The 19,045-nt window shown below is 37.3% G+C and overlaps 2 protein-coding genes and 1 long non-coding RNA gene across 6 annotated transcripts in view; 2 read left to right on the top strand and 1 right to left on the bottom strand.

Moving 5' to 3' along the window:
• LOC111333468 (2-hydroxyacyl-CoA lyase 1) overlaps positions 1–5,821 on the bottom strand; it is a 19,004-nt gene extending 13,183 nt beyond the window's left edge. The window contains exons 1-5 of one of the 4 annotated variants that reach the window (XM_088741601.1): positions 5,469–5,821; positions 5,067–5,107; positions 3,873–3,953; positions 3,412–3,484; positions 866–886 (exon numbers count right to left, since the gene is read on the bottom strand). In XM_088741601.1, coding sequence (XP_088597727.1) covers positions 866–886; positions 3,412–3,484; positions 3,873–3,953; positions 5,067–5,107; positions 5,469–5,660 — 408 coding nt within the window. In that variant the 5' untranslated portion in view covers positions 5,661–5,821. Of the gene's footprint in view, positions 1–865; positions 887–3,407; positions 3,485–3,872; positions 3,954–5,066; positions 5,108–5,468 lie in introns of those variants that run through there. The other 3 variants (XM_088741602.1, XM_088741604.1, XM_088741603.1) reach the window with 3 other exon arrangements.
• On the top strand, positions 5,694–19,045 carry LOC148718572 (uncharacterized). The gene is made up of 2 exons (XR_015994158.1): positions 5,694–5,826; positions 12,063–19,045. It is a non-coding gene; the product is annotated as an uncharacterized LOC148718572 (long non-coding RNA).
• On the top strand, positions 9,174–10,671 carry LOC111333295 (uncharacterized; the record flags this gene model as incomplete). Its single annotated transcript, XM_022938836.2, has 1 exon — positions 9,174–10,671. A coding segment is annotated over one exon (690 nt), but the record flags the coding sequence as incomplete, so codon positions are not given.

Genomic DNA, 19,045 nt, shown 5'->3' with positions numbered 1-19,045 from the left:
AGAAATTTCTAAAATCATAACATTTTAGTAACATTTATTAACATTTTAGTTTAACAATTTATATAAACCGCGTGGAGCGGTTTATATAGCATCATATAGGGAACCGCTCGACCAATCAGATTGCTGGAAACTCTACTCATCTCTGAAATGATACTAAATATAATTATATAGAGGGATTAAACTTGGTGTCTGTAAAACAGTGCTCGATACAAATAGTAGAGCGGGTATGATGTGTGGTAGGCAGAAAAAAACAACTACATATACATCCCTACAGGCCTGCTTTATGGTTGCCCACTCATCAGGGGATTTTAATCCCCTGATGAGTGGGGATAATTAAAATCCCCTTGAACCCTCGACCTCCCCCACAACAGTCTGGCCCTCTACCAATTGAGCTAACCAGGAGGCGGTTAACATTCTATGGGATAACATTCTAACCTGTGTAAGGAGAAGCACTTATCCTAAAATCCACAATCATTACAATCTCCTGATGACTGGGCAACCACGAAACAGGTCTGTAGGGATGTATATGCAGTTGTTTTTTTCTGCCTACCACACATTATATAATTAAGTATATATATATATAATAACAAGTTAACAGGCTTCGAGCCAACAGAGACGCTGCGCCAGAAGGATCCAAAAGGATTCGCAGTCCAAACCTCGATAAATAATAGGAGAAGTAATGTGGCACACGAGGACGGACAACTTCGAGCGAAGGAAGACATATACTCAATAAAAAATCTAAAATGTTTAATAAAAAATGTTTTGGTCTGAGACCTTCATCAGTTGTAATACAATAACTTACAAACTCCTTAAATAGGTTTACAAAAAGAGCGTGATAACACATATTAACAAAAACAGTAATTACTACGTGAAAAATTATCACACTCTACAAGAAAAACAAACATAGAAATTAAAAAATTGTCAAATCCACTGAAAATGTTAAGGAACCAGCGTTGAAATAAGGTGAGAATTGTACCAAAATTCCCAATCAAAGCTGAGACTGGGACCTTTGATGCCCGCCCAATTTGAAAAAAATCTCCACATTAATTATAGTTCATTCTTTTTTTGGAGTGAAATTCCTGGTGCTTATTCAAGCCGAAAGGTGCCAGAGAGAACAACTGTGCGCTCTGATATGCTTCTTTGGTAATTAAAAGTTTCTCAATGATATATTTAACAATTATTCCATGAGTGCGTGTTGAATATGAGATGATAGATAGCCAACACAGCGCGTTGCACCAAGTTGGCTATAATCATCTCCTATCCAAAAAGCACAAGAGGAATATTTGTTTTATTAAAAAAAATGCCCCTAAGATATTAGACAAATCTTCTTGATTTTATTTTGTAAGAAGAGACCAGATGTTACAATGTACAGATATTAGATTATGGTATATTGGCTCATATACCATAATGGCTTAGCCAATAAAAAGTCTTGAATTGCATTATCCAATGATCTAGTTTTGAATAAATATATATATATATATATGTATATATATATATAAAGTGTGACTTGATTTTCGTAGAACAGTGCTCAATACATAGAAGTAGAGCGAAGTATATATTGTGGGAGGAAAAAGACAAGTAAACTACAAGTTCATCCCTACAAGCCTGTTTCGTGGTCATCCCCTGATGAGTGGGCGACCACGAAACAGGCTTGTAGGGATGAACTTGTAGTTTACTTGTCTTTTTCCTCCCACAATATATATATATATATATATATATATATATATATAAATATATATATATATATATATAAATATATATATATGCATATTTCTTTTTTCTTTAATATTATTTTGTGGAAAACCTGTAAACTAGCTTCTGCTAAGGGTTTCTACCCACATGAAATAAAGATTATTATGATTATTATTTATTATAAGAGTTCTTTGGCAATTGGAAAAGCTAGCTAATTCAGTGGTCTATTGGCAGTTATACTGGACTGTAGCTTAAAAGATCATTGAAGCGGAGTCTTTGCATTGTGTTTTTGGGTGAGACACTTTACTCTGACATTGTCTCTCTCCCCACCGGTGTATAAATTGATATCAAAACCTTTTATAGAAAGTTGACGAGTTACAAGGAGTTTTACCCTGGAACTCTAGTTGTTAATTCTCTCCTCAAACTGCTAGACACATTTCCCTGTACTTTGGTTAGAAGAATAGATCAAGGTAACAACTTCTACCTGTCAGTGATAAGTTTGAGTATTCTCATTACCTTTTTGCTGGATAATGTATGGATATTATAGGTAGAAGTTACATGTTAATTACTTCTGGGAGTGTAAGTGTTTACCATAATTCAATTTTTAATTTATTAGATTCGCTGATAGGTAGGGACACCGCAACAGCTTGTGCCAATTACTGCGGGCCCAGTAAACCCACCCATCCCACCCCAGGGGAGGACATCCACCACACAGTAATCTCGTACGTGGGAAATTAATGTCTCCTACCCCTAACCCTGCAGGAGACGGGGCCTTCGGTTTATTCGTTCTTATCTGAGAAGACTAGAATATCTATCCATTTCTTGATATTATAGAAAGGTAGCAAATTCTCATCAGTTATTTTAAGACCCTGAGTGTTGGTCCAGCCAGGGCTTGAACCCTCGACCTCCCGCACAACAGTCCGGCCCCCTACCAATTGAGCTAACCAGGAGGCGGTTAACATTCTATGGGATAACAAATGTTCTAACCTGTGTAAGGAGAAGCACTTATTCTAACAGTGACTTTTACTAGTTTCATCTAATAGGAATCTTATAAAGAAAACCAATAGAAAGTGTGATAAACCGTGAGAGTTCTGGTCCGTTAGATTTGCAACACTGAAAACACTCCCCTTATTAGAAATTATACTTATTCAACATAATTTGGGTACCACAAAAAAGAAGTGCCTTGAAGAACAATGCATGTATATGCATGAAGTCAGCACATTTCAGATTGTAATTTCAAGTGGCTGCATTATTTGGTATTCATAAAAACTTAGTTAGGGAGTAAAATTTCATATGGGTTGCAGAAAAGAATAAATCAGCCCTTGATACATTCTTCCGTAACATGTTCAGGCATACCCCTCAGATGGGTGGATGGTCTGTCTGAAACTCAATTAAATTACATTAATCATTAAACTCTCACGGGTGACCAAGAAAGAATTTCTCCATACAAAATCAATACAATGTCAAGCAGACAAGTGTTGATAATAAAGAAAGTATCAATTAGGGGATTATTAGGTGATCCAAAACCAAATTCTCGGGGCTAACATCACAAGGCTTGTATGGTAGACTATAGAGAGTAATACTTATGAGATCTTGGGAGTAAAATGATTTTAAAGCTGCCTAATAGGTGTTTTTTTAGTATTGCTGATAGTGCTATTTCAAACAATGAGGCCCTAAAAATAAAATCTAGCCACGAAAAAGTATTGAGTACTTACAAACCTGTGGAAACTCTTGAAAAGCACCCATACTTTCTTGATCAACATCACTTGACCCACCAATCACTAAAACAGGCCTAAAGAACAATCATTTTAACAATATTCTTTACACCCCAACATCAGTATTCCCCACTGCTGTAAATGTAACTAATGGATAACACCTTTTTTATTTGATGATTGTGCTCAAAGTTAACCAACTAAAAAAATGTGGCAATTTTTTTTAAAGGTTCAGAAAGGAAGCATTTGATACCAAAGAATGATTAACAGTTTTCCAGAAATTCAACTATTCAGGATCTTCCATCCTTACAGATAAGCTTAAAGTTTTAATTTATTTTATTTTTACTATTTTGTTGGTCAAGGTAGTTTGTTTTCTATAAGCACAAACAAATCATTTTTCAAATTTTTTTAGGAGTACTTCATTATAGATTAAAGAACATCGTCTCATAAAAATCTCTCCAAACTTACCAACAGTTACTCATTGCGTTTGCCATTCCTCCAAGAGCATGTAATAATCCGGGACCAGAAACTACGAGACAGACACCAGGTCTGCAAACAACCATTCAGATAGTTCATAAATGAACACGGCTGGACATGTGTCTTGTAGAAATTTTTCATCATCATTTCAATGCCTATACTATCAGTCCCTACTTCATGTAGACTGGTTTACAGAATTACAGACAAACTGTGCAAGTCTGGAGGGTACGGACAGAATAGTGTTAACAACCCTCTAGTCTCACAACTCAACCCTTAATTCTTTACCTCCCATCAGTGACCAAGACAGAATTTCTCCTTACAACATCAATACAATATCAAGCAGACAAGTGATGAGAATAAAGAAAACTATCAACAAGGGTATTTTTAGTTGATCCAATACCAAATTCTTCAAACTTACATGATAAGAATTCTATGGCAGACAGTAAGGAGAATTCTTAAGAGGATCTAGGGAGTGAAAAGGGTTAAAGTCCCTGAAGTGATTAACAAATAATTATCTTCTTGTAAAGAATAAGAAAGATGGTAAGTTTTTCAGCTTGGTAAAAAAATATAGAAAGATATTTCTTTACCCAGCTCAAAACTTACCATCTTTTTTATTCTTTGCAAGACATGATGCTTTCAACATTGCCGATCCTAGCATTATACAGAACACCTGTCAAATATAGACTTTGTAATGGGCCTTGCTCGCCATAGAGTTTCTGTGGCTCAGTAGGGCATCGGAGCACCGAATCTGAAGGACTCAGGTTCGATTCCTCATGGGGACTCAAAAGTTCTCTTTGTCCCACCCTTGTGACTAGGCCAAAAAGCATCTTTCTAAACATCTTATTTGTTTAATAATTAAAACTTCTTAGGTTGGTGATCAATTCCTTTAACATATTGATCAGAACATTCAGCAGTGTCACTGTCAGGAAAAATTGGACATTGGTCATCACTCACAGGGTTTAAAGGGTTAAATCTTCTATATAAAGTTGGCGTCTTTCTGTTTTGGCTCAACACATTTTATTGTTAATGATTGGTTTGAATTTGGCATTTGAGACAAATAATTTCTCAAGGTTTTTTTTCCTATCTTCCATTTTCATGGATCCAAATTAGCCCATGGAAAGTTGTATGGTCAAATCCTTGAATGATTAATCAAGAAACTGATCTAAAACAAACCGAATATCTCACCGTCCAGTCAAATATCCAACTGCGGATGCCGCATAACACGCCTGTAAAGATAAGTTCACTCATGTTGTACAAATTATTCTTGGACCAAGCAACCTGTAACCTGCATCAAGTATTCTTATCTCGGGAAAAGGGGAAGGACAGGGGGAGATAGTGCAGCGAAAAGCACGGGGGAGGGAGGGGAGGGGGCATGGTGAGACCAACAGCGCGGAGGGGGAGGGGTATCGGAGGGGAAGATAGTGAGAATAACAGCGTGGGAGTCGTCAGCCGTCGGTTTAACGAGACCACCGATTCTTACACTGCCACACGACTGCATCCCCCCCCCCACCAAAAAAAAAGGAATGTGGAATCACAAGTTAGACTACTTGCAATGATAGCTCGTAAAAGGAGAAGTTACACACTTACTGCTTGTTCGTTTCTCATGCCAATGTATTTGATTCCCTCTGCTTGTGCAGCCCCTGCGATCTCTATGACTGGTATTCCTACAACTCCAAACATGTATTCCACACCTTGATTCTTCAGGGCAGAGGCTAGCAGCGATGCACCAGAGAGGGACTCCTCATGGTTAGTTACTTCTTGGAATTCTTGACCCACCATTTTTGAGAGCGGGTGGTGTAAGATATGGTCTTGTACCACATCTGAGAATCAGCTTATGTCATTCCCAGTGTCCTCTCTTCTCCGTTCAAAAAACAAGAGAGATGAAGAGAAGCTGTACCTCATGGCGTTCGTCGTGTTTGTCTTAGAGAACTTACAAACATCTAAGGTAAGAGAGGAAATGTGAAATTTTGCTTTATAATCTGCGATTGCATTAATGGTTGGGTGGGACGTTTTACCATTTCGTTATTACTCCAGAACTCAAGCCATTTTGAGTGATATTCTGCACAGCTGCAGATCGAGGTCACAGATCGAGCTAGTGTATCATTTCAAATACAATTTAAAGACGGTGCGTACTAATAGGGATCTAATTTTGCCTGGCCAATGGCTATGCAAGCAGAATAGATCTTATGAAGGGCTATCAAACTAGTCCTGAAATTGAATTTTCCCATTAGGGTGCGAACCCAGACCGTCAGATCCCTAACCCAAATCTCTCTACCACTGAGCCACATAGACAACACAATGCAAAATTACCACTCGTCTGCGTCAACTGAAGTCAAAACAAAGATTGGACAACTTACACTCACTCTTATAGACAGTGTAACATAGTGGCTACTCTCAGAGTATAAGCTGTCCATGTTGTCCTTCAGTAGCATTGTTAAAGTAAATGTTGTAGTTCAATTTTATCCTCTGGTTTAATTTTTTCCAAACCAGTTCAATTTTTTTTGAACCAGTTTTTGTTAATCAACTGTCTGAAAAAGGGCCTTTTCTGTTTGGGGTGTGGATGAAAAATAGGGGAATGGCTTTTGAGGGGGGTCTGAAAAAGAATCAAATGAAAGATGAAAGAGAAAAATGATGAAGATTTCCCTGCAATTTCTCATCTAGTTATTCTCTCTAATAACCTGTCATCCACACAATTTTCCTTGAGAACATAACCTACCCCACCCCACAGGATCTTTTATTTAGCCCCAGACCTCGCTCCCCTCGGCCAAACCTCTTCTTGAATTATTCATAAAGAAAAAAACATGCGCATTTGGTAGAGACCAGGACTTCGAGCTCGAAACATGACTGAACCTCATGTACCATGTGTACCAAGAGAAATATTTTACGAACAGTTGAACACCTTAAAAAACAAACAGGCCAAAAAGGAATCGCAGATAATGCTTTTTATTGAGGATTCATTCTTTGATAAAGCAAAAGCCTATCTCAAATACCAGGATGAGACACAGCTTGGAATTTAATCCGAAGAACCCAGGCTGTTGAAGTGGGAGAAATCAACAGCCATAAGAAAGCAGTGGGCGTATTCAGAAAACTCAATAATAACGCAAAACAAGAAAAAAGTCGTCCCTAAGAGGGAAATTCATAATGTGTTGGCTCTCACTCACAATCGCACTGCTCATCGGGGTCGATAAATAACTTGTAAATGGATCAATAAACAACTATTCCGAAGTCAATGTGAAAGTGGTAGCCATATTTGTTGGTCTGTGTCCAATTCATGCCGAGCAGCAGTCGGTTACTAGCCGTGTTAAGGTTGTTGATAAACCTATTCAATCTCCGACATAATTCTATCTCTCTTAGAGATAGATTTAATGGACTTCCTTAACTGTCCTTGTGATTGTACCGAAAAGCACACATAGGCCATGAACATAACTGACCATCATACTAAGTATGTTTGCATAACACCTCTGAGTGCCAAGTCTGCCGATGAAGTACTCACCGGATTCAAACGCTACTGCTACACCTATGGCTTTCCTAAAAAAATCCTAACCGACAATGGTAAATAATCTGCAAACAAAAAGATGGAAACATTTTGTGAAGAAAATGGCATTAAATTGGCTCATGGTTCTCCACGCACTCCAACCACTCAAGGTTTGGTTGAAAGATCAAATAGATCCTTGAAAGAGGATACGAGAGCATTAATAATGAGCACCTCTTCCTCAAGTGTTCAGAAATGGTGTCAAAAAACATTAGAAGCAGCTTATACTAGAAACATAAGCTACCATCGAGCAATAAAGATGATGCCATATGAGGCTGTTTATGGTATTAAAAGCCATAGAGAATGTGAAAATCATGAGGAAAAACCAAAAAAAAAATGTCAAGAAATAACTGAAAATCAGGAAAAGTACAATAACGAAATGGTAACCCAAAGCCAAAAAAAAGCCCAACTGAGAAAATTTAAAGTTGGAGACAGTGTCTCTATAAAAATTGACTGTGTTGACAAGACATCACCTCTACATTCAAATCTTCTTCTGGGAAAAATTGAAGAAATTGTAAACAAATTTGGTAGAATAAACACATTAATTTCACCCACCTGTTTAAATACTTACACAGCTACCACTCAGAACATTGAACTTGATTACACTACTGAGCTGACATTCTCTGCCGCATGCAAGAAAGCTATTTAATCTATTTAAAGAATTGTCAAGTAATACTTATTACAAGGTTCTGTCAATTCATCATTTTGTTTCAAGGAGTAAAAAAGCCATTACTGTGTATCAATACTGGTGTTGTTTGTTTGACTGGCTGGAAAAGCATTGGGTACCATCCCTAACTCTAACCCTAACCCTAATCCTAAACCTTAAACCTAACCCTAATCAGTAAAAGGAGTGCTTAACCCTAATCAGTAAAAGGAGTGCTTAACCCTAATCAGTAAAAGGAGTGCTTAACCCTAATCAGTAAAAGGAGTGCTTAACCCTAATCAGTAAAATTAAACTGGTTAAAAAAAAATTAAACTGGTTCAAAAAAATTGAACTGGTTTGGAAAAAATTAAACTCGAGGATAAGATTGAACTTCAACATATACAAACTAATTGTATGAGGCCTTAAAGTGTTGTAAAAGTACTAAAATTTTTCTAAAACATTTTAAAAAATCCAAGCTTTTGCTGATTAACGGCATCGTTAGGTCAGTGAAAGCGTGGACTTTTTAAAAAAGTTTAAAAAAAATTGTTACTTTTTACATCAGTTTAAGGCCTCAGTCATTTGATTAGTTTGTGTATATTCTCATAGAGTAGTTGTTAGAAAAAAAAGGTCTGGAGTAGATTTTATTCAGCAGTTGCCTGAAGCTATTTCAAAGAACTTGTTTTTGATACACTTCTTTCTATATGTGCTGACTTAATTACACCTCTCTTTTTTGGGTGCTGGCCAGCAGTTGCACTGTCTGGAAATACCTTTGTTAATGGAAATTGTTATGGTGAAACTTCCTTTCATATAAGAGTATTACTGTTTGAAATAAATTTTTACCAAGAATGCCACCCATTTTCTCTGGCTATTTGAATTTAATTGATTGGTACTGAATTTCAAAGGTAAAACCCTGTCAAATATACTCCTGAAGGTATGTATTTCTTTTCCTCTAGCATTGCAGATAGCTTTTGCTGGCAAAGAGCGTTTCTCGGCTGATGCTTACATGGCAAACTAAAATGTCTCGCACTATTGAGGTGCAGAGAAAGTGGAAAATCAAAGTATTGTATAAAGAATCAACAAAACTTGAAGGCAACTTGTGTGTGGAAAAGGCATTTAATGCAAAACTTGTAATAAGTGTTTTGCACAAAAGGGGCATCTACAGGTCCATAAAAGATCCCACACTGGAGAAAAGCCATACCAGTGCAAAATTTGTGACGAGTGCTTTGCACAACAGGGAAATCTACAGGTACATGAAAGATGCCATTGTAGAAAGAAGCCATACCAGTGCAAAACTTGTGATGCGTGTTTTACACTAAAGGGAAATCTTAAGGTACACGAGAGATCTCACACTGGAGAGAAGCCATACCAGTGCAAAACTTGTGAAAAATGTTTTACACAAAAAGCAAATCTACAGGCACATGAGAGATCCCACACTGGAGAGAAGCCATATCAGTGTAAAACTTGTGACAAATGGTTTACCAATAAGGGAACTCTACAATTACACGAAAGAATCCACACTGGGGAGAAGCCATACCAGTGCAAAACCTGTGACAAGACATTTTCTCGAAAAGGAACTCTACAAAGCCATGAAAGAACCCACACTGGAGAGAGGCCATTCCACTGTGAAACATGTGATAAGCGGTTTACTCAAAAAAGAGATCTAAAAGTCCATGAGAGATTCCACACAGGAGAGAAGCCATACCAGTGCAAAACTTGTGACATGTGCTTTCCCCAGAAAAGAAGTCTACAAACCCATGAGAGATCCCACACTGGAGAGAAGCCATACCATTGCAAGAAATGTAACTAGTTGTTTACACAAATAGGAAATCTATGAAGACATGAAAGATCCCACACTGGAGAAAAGCCATACCAGTGTAAAACCTGTGATAAGTGGTTTTCTCAAAAAGGAAATCTACAAGTACATGAACGAACCCACGCTGGAGAGAAGACGTATCACAGAAAAACTTGTAACAAGTCGTTTATACAAAGACCCCATACTAAAGAGGAGCCGTCAGTGCAAATTTTGGTTTAGGTGTTTTGGAGAGAGGAGACATCCACATGAACATGAGAGAACCCACATTGGAGAGATGCCACACCAGTGCAAAGGCTGTCAGAAGTTTTTCAATCAAAAGTCAGGACTGCACAAACATGAAAGATTGCACTCTGGACAGTAGCCATATTCTTGAGTGTATTATTGAACATTTACTTGCAGGATTGGGCAGTGCTTCCCAGCTCTTTAGCCACTATGATGAAAACATGAAATTGCTCTGATTTATTATTGATCAGCTCATCAACTTAAAATTTCTCTGTATCCCTGTGAAATTAAGGGTTTGCATGCATCTTAAAACCCTGGCAGGACCCCTTTAATTCTTGGTCTCTCTGGGGGTCTGGGGGAGAAGGTATTTCAGTCGAATAGTGAGTAACCTGGTTAAAACTGCTTTAGTTGTAGAACCTGATGGTTTGCATAGACAAACTTTATTATAACAGATTTTATTTTATTGTATCAAATTTTCATGATACAAATTTTATCACACAATACAAAGCAATCCAGATACACATTGACATCCCTGACTTTTACATTGTGAGAAAAACAATTAAACATTCATTTATACAAATTGTTTTGTTTATTTTGCTAAGTATGGCGACAGGTAATCAAGGCAAAGATGACTAAGTTGGTCATATAAGGTTGTGTTATGAACTCATGTTTTTTTTAAGAATTTTGCTCTCAGTTATTAACTTAAAGGTAACTTGCAAACTGTTTTTCAGGTCAGGAGTATTTTGAGTTTCTTGAAGCCTAAAGAGGAACTGGCCATTTTTTATTGTGGGGGGGGGGGGGAATGTGGGGGAATTTGGACAAGTTTAGTTGTATCATGTTAAAATTCACCTGATCCCCCCATACTGCTCTGTGATGTTCTTATGATTCTCCCTGATTGGCAGTAATTTTCTATTGTTGCCCCGCTATACTCTATTTGTGACAACGGATCCCCCCTCCCTCCCCTTGTACGGGAGGTCGAGGGTTCGAGCCCTGGCCGGACCAACACTCAAGATCTTAAAACAAGTGAGAAGAATATGCCACCTTTCTGTTAAGAAATGGTTAGATACTCTAGTCTTCTCGGACAGGGACGAATAAATGGAAGTCCCGTCTCCTGCAGGGTTAGGGGTAGGAGACGTTAATTTCCCATGCACGAGATTACTGTGTGATGGATGTCCTCCCCTGGGGTGGTTGCTGGGAGGGAATTGTCCCTGAAAAGCCCTCATGGGGAGGGGTCAATTAACATATGTATGTATGTATGTATGTATGTATGTAGGTAGGTAGGTAGGTAGGTAGGTAGGTAGGTAGGTAGGTAGGTACGTACGTACGTACGTATGAGTAACTCAAAATCCTCCAACCTGGTCCTTGCTAAGCAGTAAGGAGTAACTCAAAATCCTCCAACCTGGTCATTGCTAAGCAGTAAGTAGGGACTGGTCCCTAAGAGGATGAGATATGTTTTGGAAATTATGAGTTCATTTATGACGTATCATGTAACTAAGAGAAGAATAGAGAAGGGAATTTTACCAAATCACTACAAAAGTGGTTTTACTGAGGCCTTACACCAACGTATACATGTACACGTAACTTTTTTTCTGTCTGAGCCGTTTTAATTATTTTTATTTCATTCATATAAGTTACACCAACCCACAACCAACAATAAAGATAAAGATTATTTATCTTGAATGTTGTAATTTTAACCCTAGCTACCTAATTTTACTTAATGCAATGCAGTAAATGAATGTAAAATTTAGCTTTTTGTTTTTTTTTTTCCCTTTTTTCGTTGCTGTATGTAAGTGCAATGTAATTTTTTTTTAGTATTTTTTGTATTAGTCTATTGGTGATGGGCCTTCCCTTTTATAGACTTTAATAAAACGTAGATGTAGATGTATTATATTTTTTTTATTGTTCTCTTGTTTGGAATAAAAAAGTAGGGATAATAATAATAATGATAATAATAATAATTTAACATCACAGGACTTCGAAAGATCAACCTCCTAGGATCAAGCCACATCCTCCAAAAAGTTCTATCGATCGAATTCATGAAGACCATGACTACCCCATTGGAGCCTCAGAACCTGGATTGGATCTGGCGCTAATGGTGACAGGACAGAAGAATCAAGAAGAATCAGAGTTAATAATAATAGCGATAAAAACGTGTAGCTTTTAATTTCTGCTCCCGCTTTCCGCCCTCTCCCGCCTCCTGCTCTCCTGGGTTTCTTCCAACCTGTTCCCCTCCATATCACTATGGGTAATCGCATGATTTTAGTGCAATTTGGTGTTAAAAGCAAGATAATTTTTTTTTTAAAGACTTTAAAAAATTTACAAGTTCTTATTTACACCAAATTGCACGAGAAATCGTTTCCGTGCACGTTTTCAGACGCACGTATTTTTTTTACCAATCTCGTTCCCAGTGTCTTCCCTTCCTTTTCCATGAGAAAAGAGAGGGAATCTGGGAATAAAGTTGCATCTGTGGGATGGTGTCAGTTGCGTGGGTTGACTTCGGTACCATTGTCTTGATGTAAATCACTGTGGAAAGTAGGTAAACATCTAAGGTAAGCGTAGACAGTAATGGTTGGGTTTGTTTCCTATCATTAGACGTTTGGATGTGTTGTATTACCGAGTATTTTTTCGCGAGGCAACTTCAGACTTCCTGGCCACGTTTGACCGTAAGAATCGATTGCTCCGCGCTCCCACGCATTCGAAGTCGAGGACTAATTATTATATCGATAGTCCCGTAAAGTTGTTTTGTTTTCATTGGAGATGGGGATATCAAAAGTTTTGAGAATTCTACCATAACACTCTCAGCTAAAGAAACAAGATAGACTGGTTGGGCGACCCTAAAAGCCGGAGCGGCAGAAGGGCGGAATGGCAGAAAATTACTCCAAATCCTTAAACACGGAACGGCGGAAAATGACCCAATTCCTAAAACACGGAAAGGATGTCAGGGCATGTTGCACAAATTTGTACAAAGACACTCAAGTGCTTGGCTCATTCATCCCCACGACGAGAACGCGCTTGGCTAAAATTAAGTGTTATTATTATTATTTTTTTTTCATTTAATGAGTGGTATGAATGATAATGAACCATTATGCATGAAAGATAGCAGCGTTTTCGCGTGCTTAGTTACCTTTTGTTATGCTACATTTTCCATGAGTTTTAGTCGCAGCAGAAAAAGTCGCACAGCATGCGAAAACTATTGAACTTGACATACCACATCACAATAAACATTTGTAACTTTGATACGTTTCGTGGTCACTTGGGCTTTAATTTAATGAAACATAAATATCTCAAACGCTCGTAAATGTGAGAACATTACAGGAACGTTTTCAGCCTTCTCAAATATAACGACGTTCAGCCCCAGCTCCAAACTTAGACTAGCGTGAGAGCAAGCCTTAGGGCGCTTTCTATTTGACCAAAATTTTTGAGATTTCTGGTCTGAAATCAAATGGAACGGGAAAAGTTCCGGGATAAGTGTTCGAAAATCTAGGAATTCACTTTGGGATTGCCCTCTTGGATACAGTCGGACGGGTTCCATTCGGCCAGCGAAAATGCCCACATTTTGAACCCATGATTTTTGTTGAATGGAAAGCACCCATCGTTACGAGCCCTTCAATACAAGCATTTCTTAGTCCACGTGAAGAGAGGTATAAAGGGGGTCACGCGCGTGGGAATTTCTCATGGTGTGAGAATTTCTTCGCGACCAGGTGTCCAAACACCGTCTCCCTACTATTAAGTTTACGGCTGACATATTAGTGCCGGGAAGAAATAAACTTTCCTGACAAAAAAAGAGGCCTTTTCACCAATTTGTTTAGCAGATTTCTTCCGTTCCTCAACAAATTGCAAATTGTAAACTCTATGGCCATGAGAAATTCCCATGCGCATGACCCCATGCAAACATCCCTTCTCCTAGTGTTACTTAAGGCCCAAAACTTGTTCATGGACGAAGTAACGCTCGCATTGAAGGGCTCATAACGAGGGCTTGTTCTTGTGCTAGTCTAAGTTTAGAGCTGGGGCTGAACGGTGTTTATTTTGAGAAGCCTGAAAATGTTCCTGTGATATTTCTCACACTTACAAGCATATGAGGTGTTATTGTTCCATTAAATCAATGCAGATGTGACCAGGAAACTTTGTTGTCTTGTTTTAAAACTAAGCTCAAATCTTTCTATTTTCTTAGGTTAAATCAAGTATTTGATGGAGATAATGTTCGTACCTTTAAGTTGATTTGTCCTAAATGTCGTAAAGTTAATGCTTTTACAGTTTGTTCTTGTTAATTCTGCAGTCAGTTGTAAAATATGTACTATATGTTTGTTCTTTTTCTTAATGCCTTGGGTTGGGATTTTAAATCTAATTTACCGTTTGGGACTATACGGTTTGGTGTAAATATCTTGGAGGGGACTTAGAGTCCTATTGTATTTACGCCCACCTTCGGGTGAATCATTAAATTAAATAAATAGAAAAAAGAAACATGTTCTAATTGTTTATTGTATAATGTGGTATGTCAAGGTAGTTTTCAAATGCTGTGCGACTTTATGCCACGACTAAAACTCGTGGCAAATTTAGCATAACAAAGGTAACTCTAAACAGGTTTACAATGTGAAAACCCAGCTACAACTAATTGCAATAAGGTTGTCATAGAAAAAAGCAAAAAGCTAAAGAGGAATTAATTAGCATTTAATTATCATTGCTTTCAATATTCACAACACACATGCTTCAGTTTCTTGGTGTCATTCTAATTGCAGAATTACAGAATTATGTCTTGTTATTGTGAATGACTTAAATAATTGTTAAATTAGGGAGCTTAAGCAACCATGACGAAAGGGACAACGACGACGTCAAGTAATCACGGAGGATCTGGAACGAGGACGTCGTTTTTAGCGGGAAAATGAAACTTAAGCAGTGAGGTTGCTCAAGGACGACGGCGTCTGAAATTATTGTTTATTCTCACTTCGTCAGTTTAAGAAATGACATCGTTCAGAGACCTCCAAAACCTTCTTCTCAGTCCTGGATCAAATTTTCACCTATATCGGAAGTTCGAGAGTATAGGTTTTTCAATTCTTGAACATCAAAAGTCCAAGGAATTATTAAGCTTTAGCTTTATTTACAATAATTTGCGCATGATAAAAGTTTAAAATATAAATTTTACGGAAGTTATATGAGATTTAAATTCAGTTCTAAGTGTTGCTGGTATAAACAAACCTATTTTGCCCAAGGCTTGCCTGATTTTCAACATGCGTTAGCCTTATATGTTCTACCTTTGATGCTCCTTCCTTTGGCGGGCAAATGACACAAGTCTGTCAATTTAGTCAATGCTAGCTAGCGATCGGCACAGATCAGTCGTCGCGCTTCACACAAGAATACTATTTTTTCCCGTGTGATTTTGTTGGAATAATTTTTATGGCTGTAAATCTAGATCTTTATCAAACATTTCAAAAATAGATTTGCAAAACCTGAGAGGTATTTAAACTCATGTTGACACACCGATCTGAAGAATTCTTTGCTGTTTAAAGTGTCTCGATGGAAGAACAGCAACACGCAAAATGTTTTAGCAGCAATAAACCAGCAGTTCCATACACACAGCTTTTGACCGAACGCAGAGGCGTATTGCACTGTCATTTAAACCTTTTCATTCAATACAAATGATAAACAGCACTCTGTCATAAAATATACTCAAATAAATTTAAACCTAAGGTGGTCGCTTTCACTGCTTGACTTGACATCTGTTGTGCGGAGGAAGGAAAATGAATTAGTGGGTTTTCGAATTTTATTTGTTTAGAAAACTGAACTGAGGTTTAAATCAACCGAAGAAGCAAATACAAACTCCAACCGGCCATAGACTGTCAAAAAAACGACAATAAAGCCACACCTTTTGATGAGAAAAACTGCTTTGAAGTTCAGAAGTTCACGACAAGGTGCAACTGGTCCATCTCAACTCGTCGATGATAAGACGACGGAATTCTTGGTTCGCGCTTGCGCAGTGAGGTTCTCGCTACTTGCAGTCGTCATCCTCCATTCGTCGTTGGGGTTGCTTAAGCTCCCCATTATTAAAATACACAAATGTAAATCACATGGCTAATTAATTCTTATTTGGTTTTTTTATTTTTTCTATAGGTGTATCTTTCATGTATAATGGTTCATTATTATTCATACCAGTCAGTAAAAGAAAAATAATTAATAATACTTAATTTTAGTCATGCGCTTTATCGTCATGAGAATAAATGAGCCAAGTGCTTGAGTGTCTTTGTACAAAATTCGTGCAACATGCCCTAACATCTGTTCCGTGTTTTAGCATTTGGGGTCATTTTCTGCTGTTCCGTGTTTTAGGATTTGAGGTCATTTTCCACTATTCCACCATTCTGGCTTTTAGGGTTGCCCTGGACTTTTTAGGGTGCTAGACCTTGCTTCTCTATCGCTAACTTTTGATTTTAAATTATGGCTTTACACCTGTTCAGTTACTGGGACTTACAAGAAACTGCCCTAGTGTTCTGTTGCTCTGGTTCAGGAGTTTTAGCCATTTGGGCTTTCTTTTTCAAATCTGATGGAAATGCTGCTATCAGTTAAAAATATGGAAGAGAGTTGTTTTTATTTAAATTGTAATTTGGAATTCCTCAACTTTAAAAAGATTTCCATTGTCATTAATCATATCTTAAACAATTCAAAGAGGTTATCTCAATGAAAAGCATATTTTCAACAGTTATCAAGTAAAACAAAGATGCTACCAGGTGAGTTGCAATTCAAGCAATTGCAATAAGGAAGGCTAAAAAAAATTTAACCTTTGACGGATTCAATTGTTTGGGTCCTGGACACCAAGTAGAATACAATACATACACTTTATCAGGGCTCCCCTATCTGAGGTTATTCTGTCATAATATACATTGATAGCAAATATTCAATGATAAATTACAAGTACAATGGGGCAAAGAAATGTCAACATGTGTTGCAAAAAAAATGATAACAATAAAAACATAAAATATTTACATGAGTTCATATACAGGTTAAAAGATGTGTTTGTATCCATTTAAGTAAGTTTTCAAGAAAATGGGCGACTCTCCTTTTAAAACTTGAAATATTTTTTATGCTCTGCAAGTTTTCAAGGAGAAGTACCAACTGAGCTATGAAGCACTCACCAATTTTTTTCGTGAATGCATCTGGGAAGGTTTGGAGTAACCATGAGTTGGTAAATCCTGCTTCTTTTAAGATGGCTGTTCCTTTGTCACCCAATGCTATATGAAAGAGTTTCTTTCACAGAGAACTGTAGATAAATATAGGTAATTTAAGCAATAGAAATTTTTTTCAATAGAAGAAAAAAGAGACATGTATTTTGAGAAAAAGGAAAATTTGTTTTCTCTAATGAAGTCCAAAAATTTGAAAATCACAAATGGGCAAAATTGTAGTTTGAAAATTTTTATACTCATTGAGGGGATTTGATGTAAGAGTGTACAGTAAAGTTGGAAATGTTTCCAATTTATAAATTTGCCATCATTTTCTGTTACCTTTAAAGAAGACTTCTCTGGTAAAGTATACTGGAAATCTTTTTTGTTTTCACCATAAAAAATTTCTGTCATCCACTTTTGGTACTTTGCACTTTAATACTTAGTTCCTCTTAACCGAGCAAGAGGTCTCTATGGGAGAATCTTGACCGAGGTCACCAGTACAGACTGAACGCAGTGAGGTCTGTACCAGTGACCTTGGTCAAGATCCTCCCATACAGACCGACTTAGCTCGGTTAATAAGGTGTTTATAATATGGCTGTCTTATACCAATTTTTTTTATTCTTTGTCCCTTTTTTTTTCTAGACAAGTTCTAGATGGGAAAATCTAGACCACTTTTAATATTGATTTCAGCCAATCAAATTCGTGAATTCGGTAGTTCCCAGTCCTTGTGAGACACAGCCATATAAGAATTGATGGTAACAGGTGGACTGCCTATTCCATCTGACAAGGTCATTGAACAAACTGTTAACACAGTGACAACTATGTCTTAAATTAAGAAATAGGAATTCTTAAGACTACATGTGGGTACTAAAATAGCACAATTGTTATAGCATTGAAAAGAGCTAGAGATGGAAAAACCTCGAGAAAAGGGCTAGAGATTAAAAAGAGCTAATGATGTTGGACGGTAATGTTGCAGAAGACTTGTCTCAAGTTTCAAAACAGAAAACCTGGGCCCTCTTCCATATTTCCACAAGAGAAAGATTATTCAAGAATATAGTGGCTAGTTAACACTCCACTGATAATTAAATGGCCAAAAATAATGTTACATTGATAATAATAATAATAATGATAACAATAGTGTTGGCAGGGATTTCATTAATTTTTCTAGCAGGAGGGCAAATGGTTTTTCACAGGTAGGCAAAACTTTTTGAACTGAACTTCTTTCTGGACTTAACTTTCCTCTGGGTGGTCAAACCAGGTGGGCAAATCTGTCCTCACAGCTGGTCAATTTGCCCAGTGCCAGACTGGGCAAATAGCAGTGAGAGGGGCTAGCCCAAGAATTCTCACTCTTCCTATTAGTCTATCCTCTTGGCCCCAGTAATGATTAAACTATTCTCCTATTAATTTTTCCCAATAATTATAAATTGTTTTCTTATTTTATTGCAATCTCATATTTTTGATACTTTTGTTTTAATTAATTCTGTGCCCTTAGATATTTTGCCATTCAAACATTCCGTTATTCCATCAAAGAGGGTTGTCCCATTAAACTCCAGACTTTGCTCGCTTCGCAAATTTAATGGCTTTTTAGAGCAGTAGTACTGCAAAAAATGAAAATTCTCCCTCTGAATTCTTCAAAATTTCTATGATGTGCTATTTCTGCAAGAAAAAGTCTTGTTTTCATATAATTTTACATACTGCCAGAGATGCCAGTGTGGTGTTACTGCAAGAAGTGAAAAAATTAGGCTCATCCTCGGTGTAAAAACCTGTGAAGCTCATGAGTGACGTAAAACAAAGACAACAAAACAT

The sequence above is a fragment of the Stylophora pistillata genome, chromosome 12 (assembly GCF_964205215.1).
Source record: "Stylophora pistillata chromosome 12, jaStyPist1.2, whole genome shotgun sequence".
Lineage (NCBI taxonomy): Eukaryota > Metazoa > Cnidaria > Anthozoa > Scleractinia > Pocilloporidae > Stylophora > Stylophora pistillata.
This window is presented reverse-complemented; position numbering and strand designations above follow the sequence as displayed.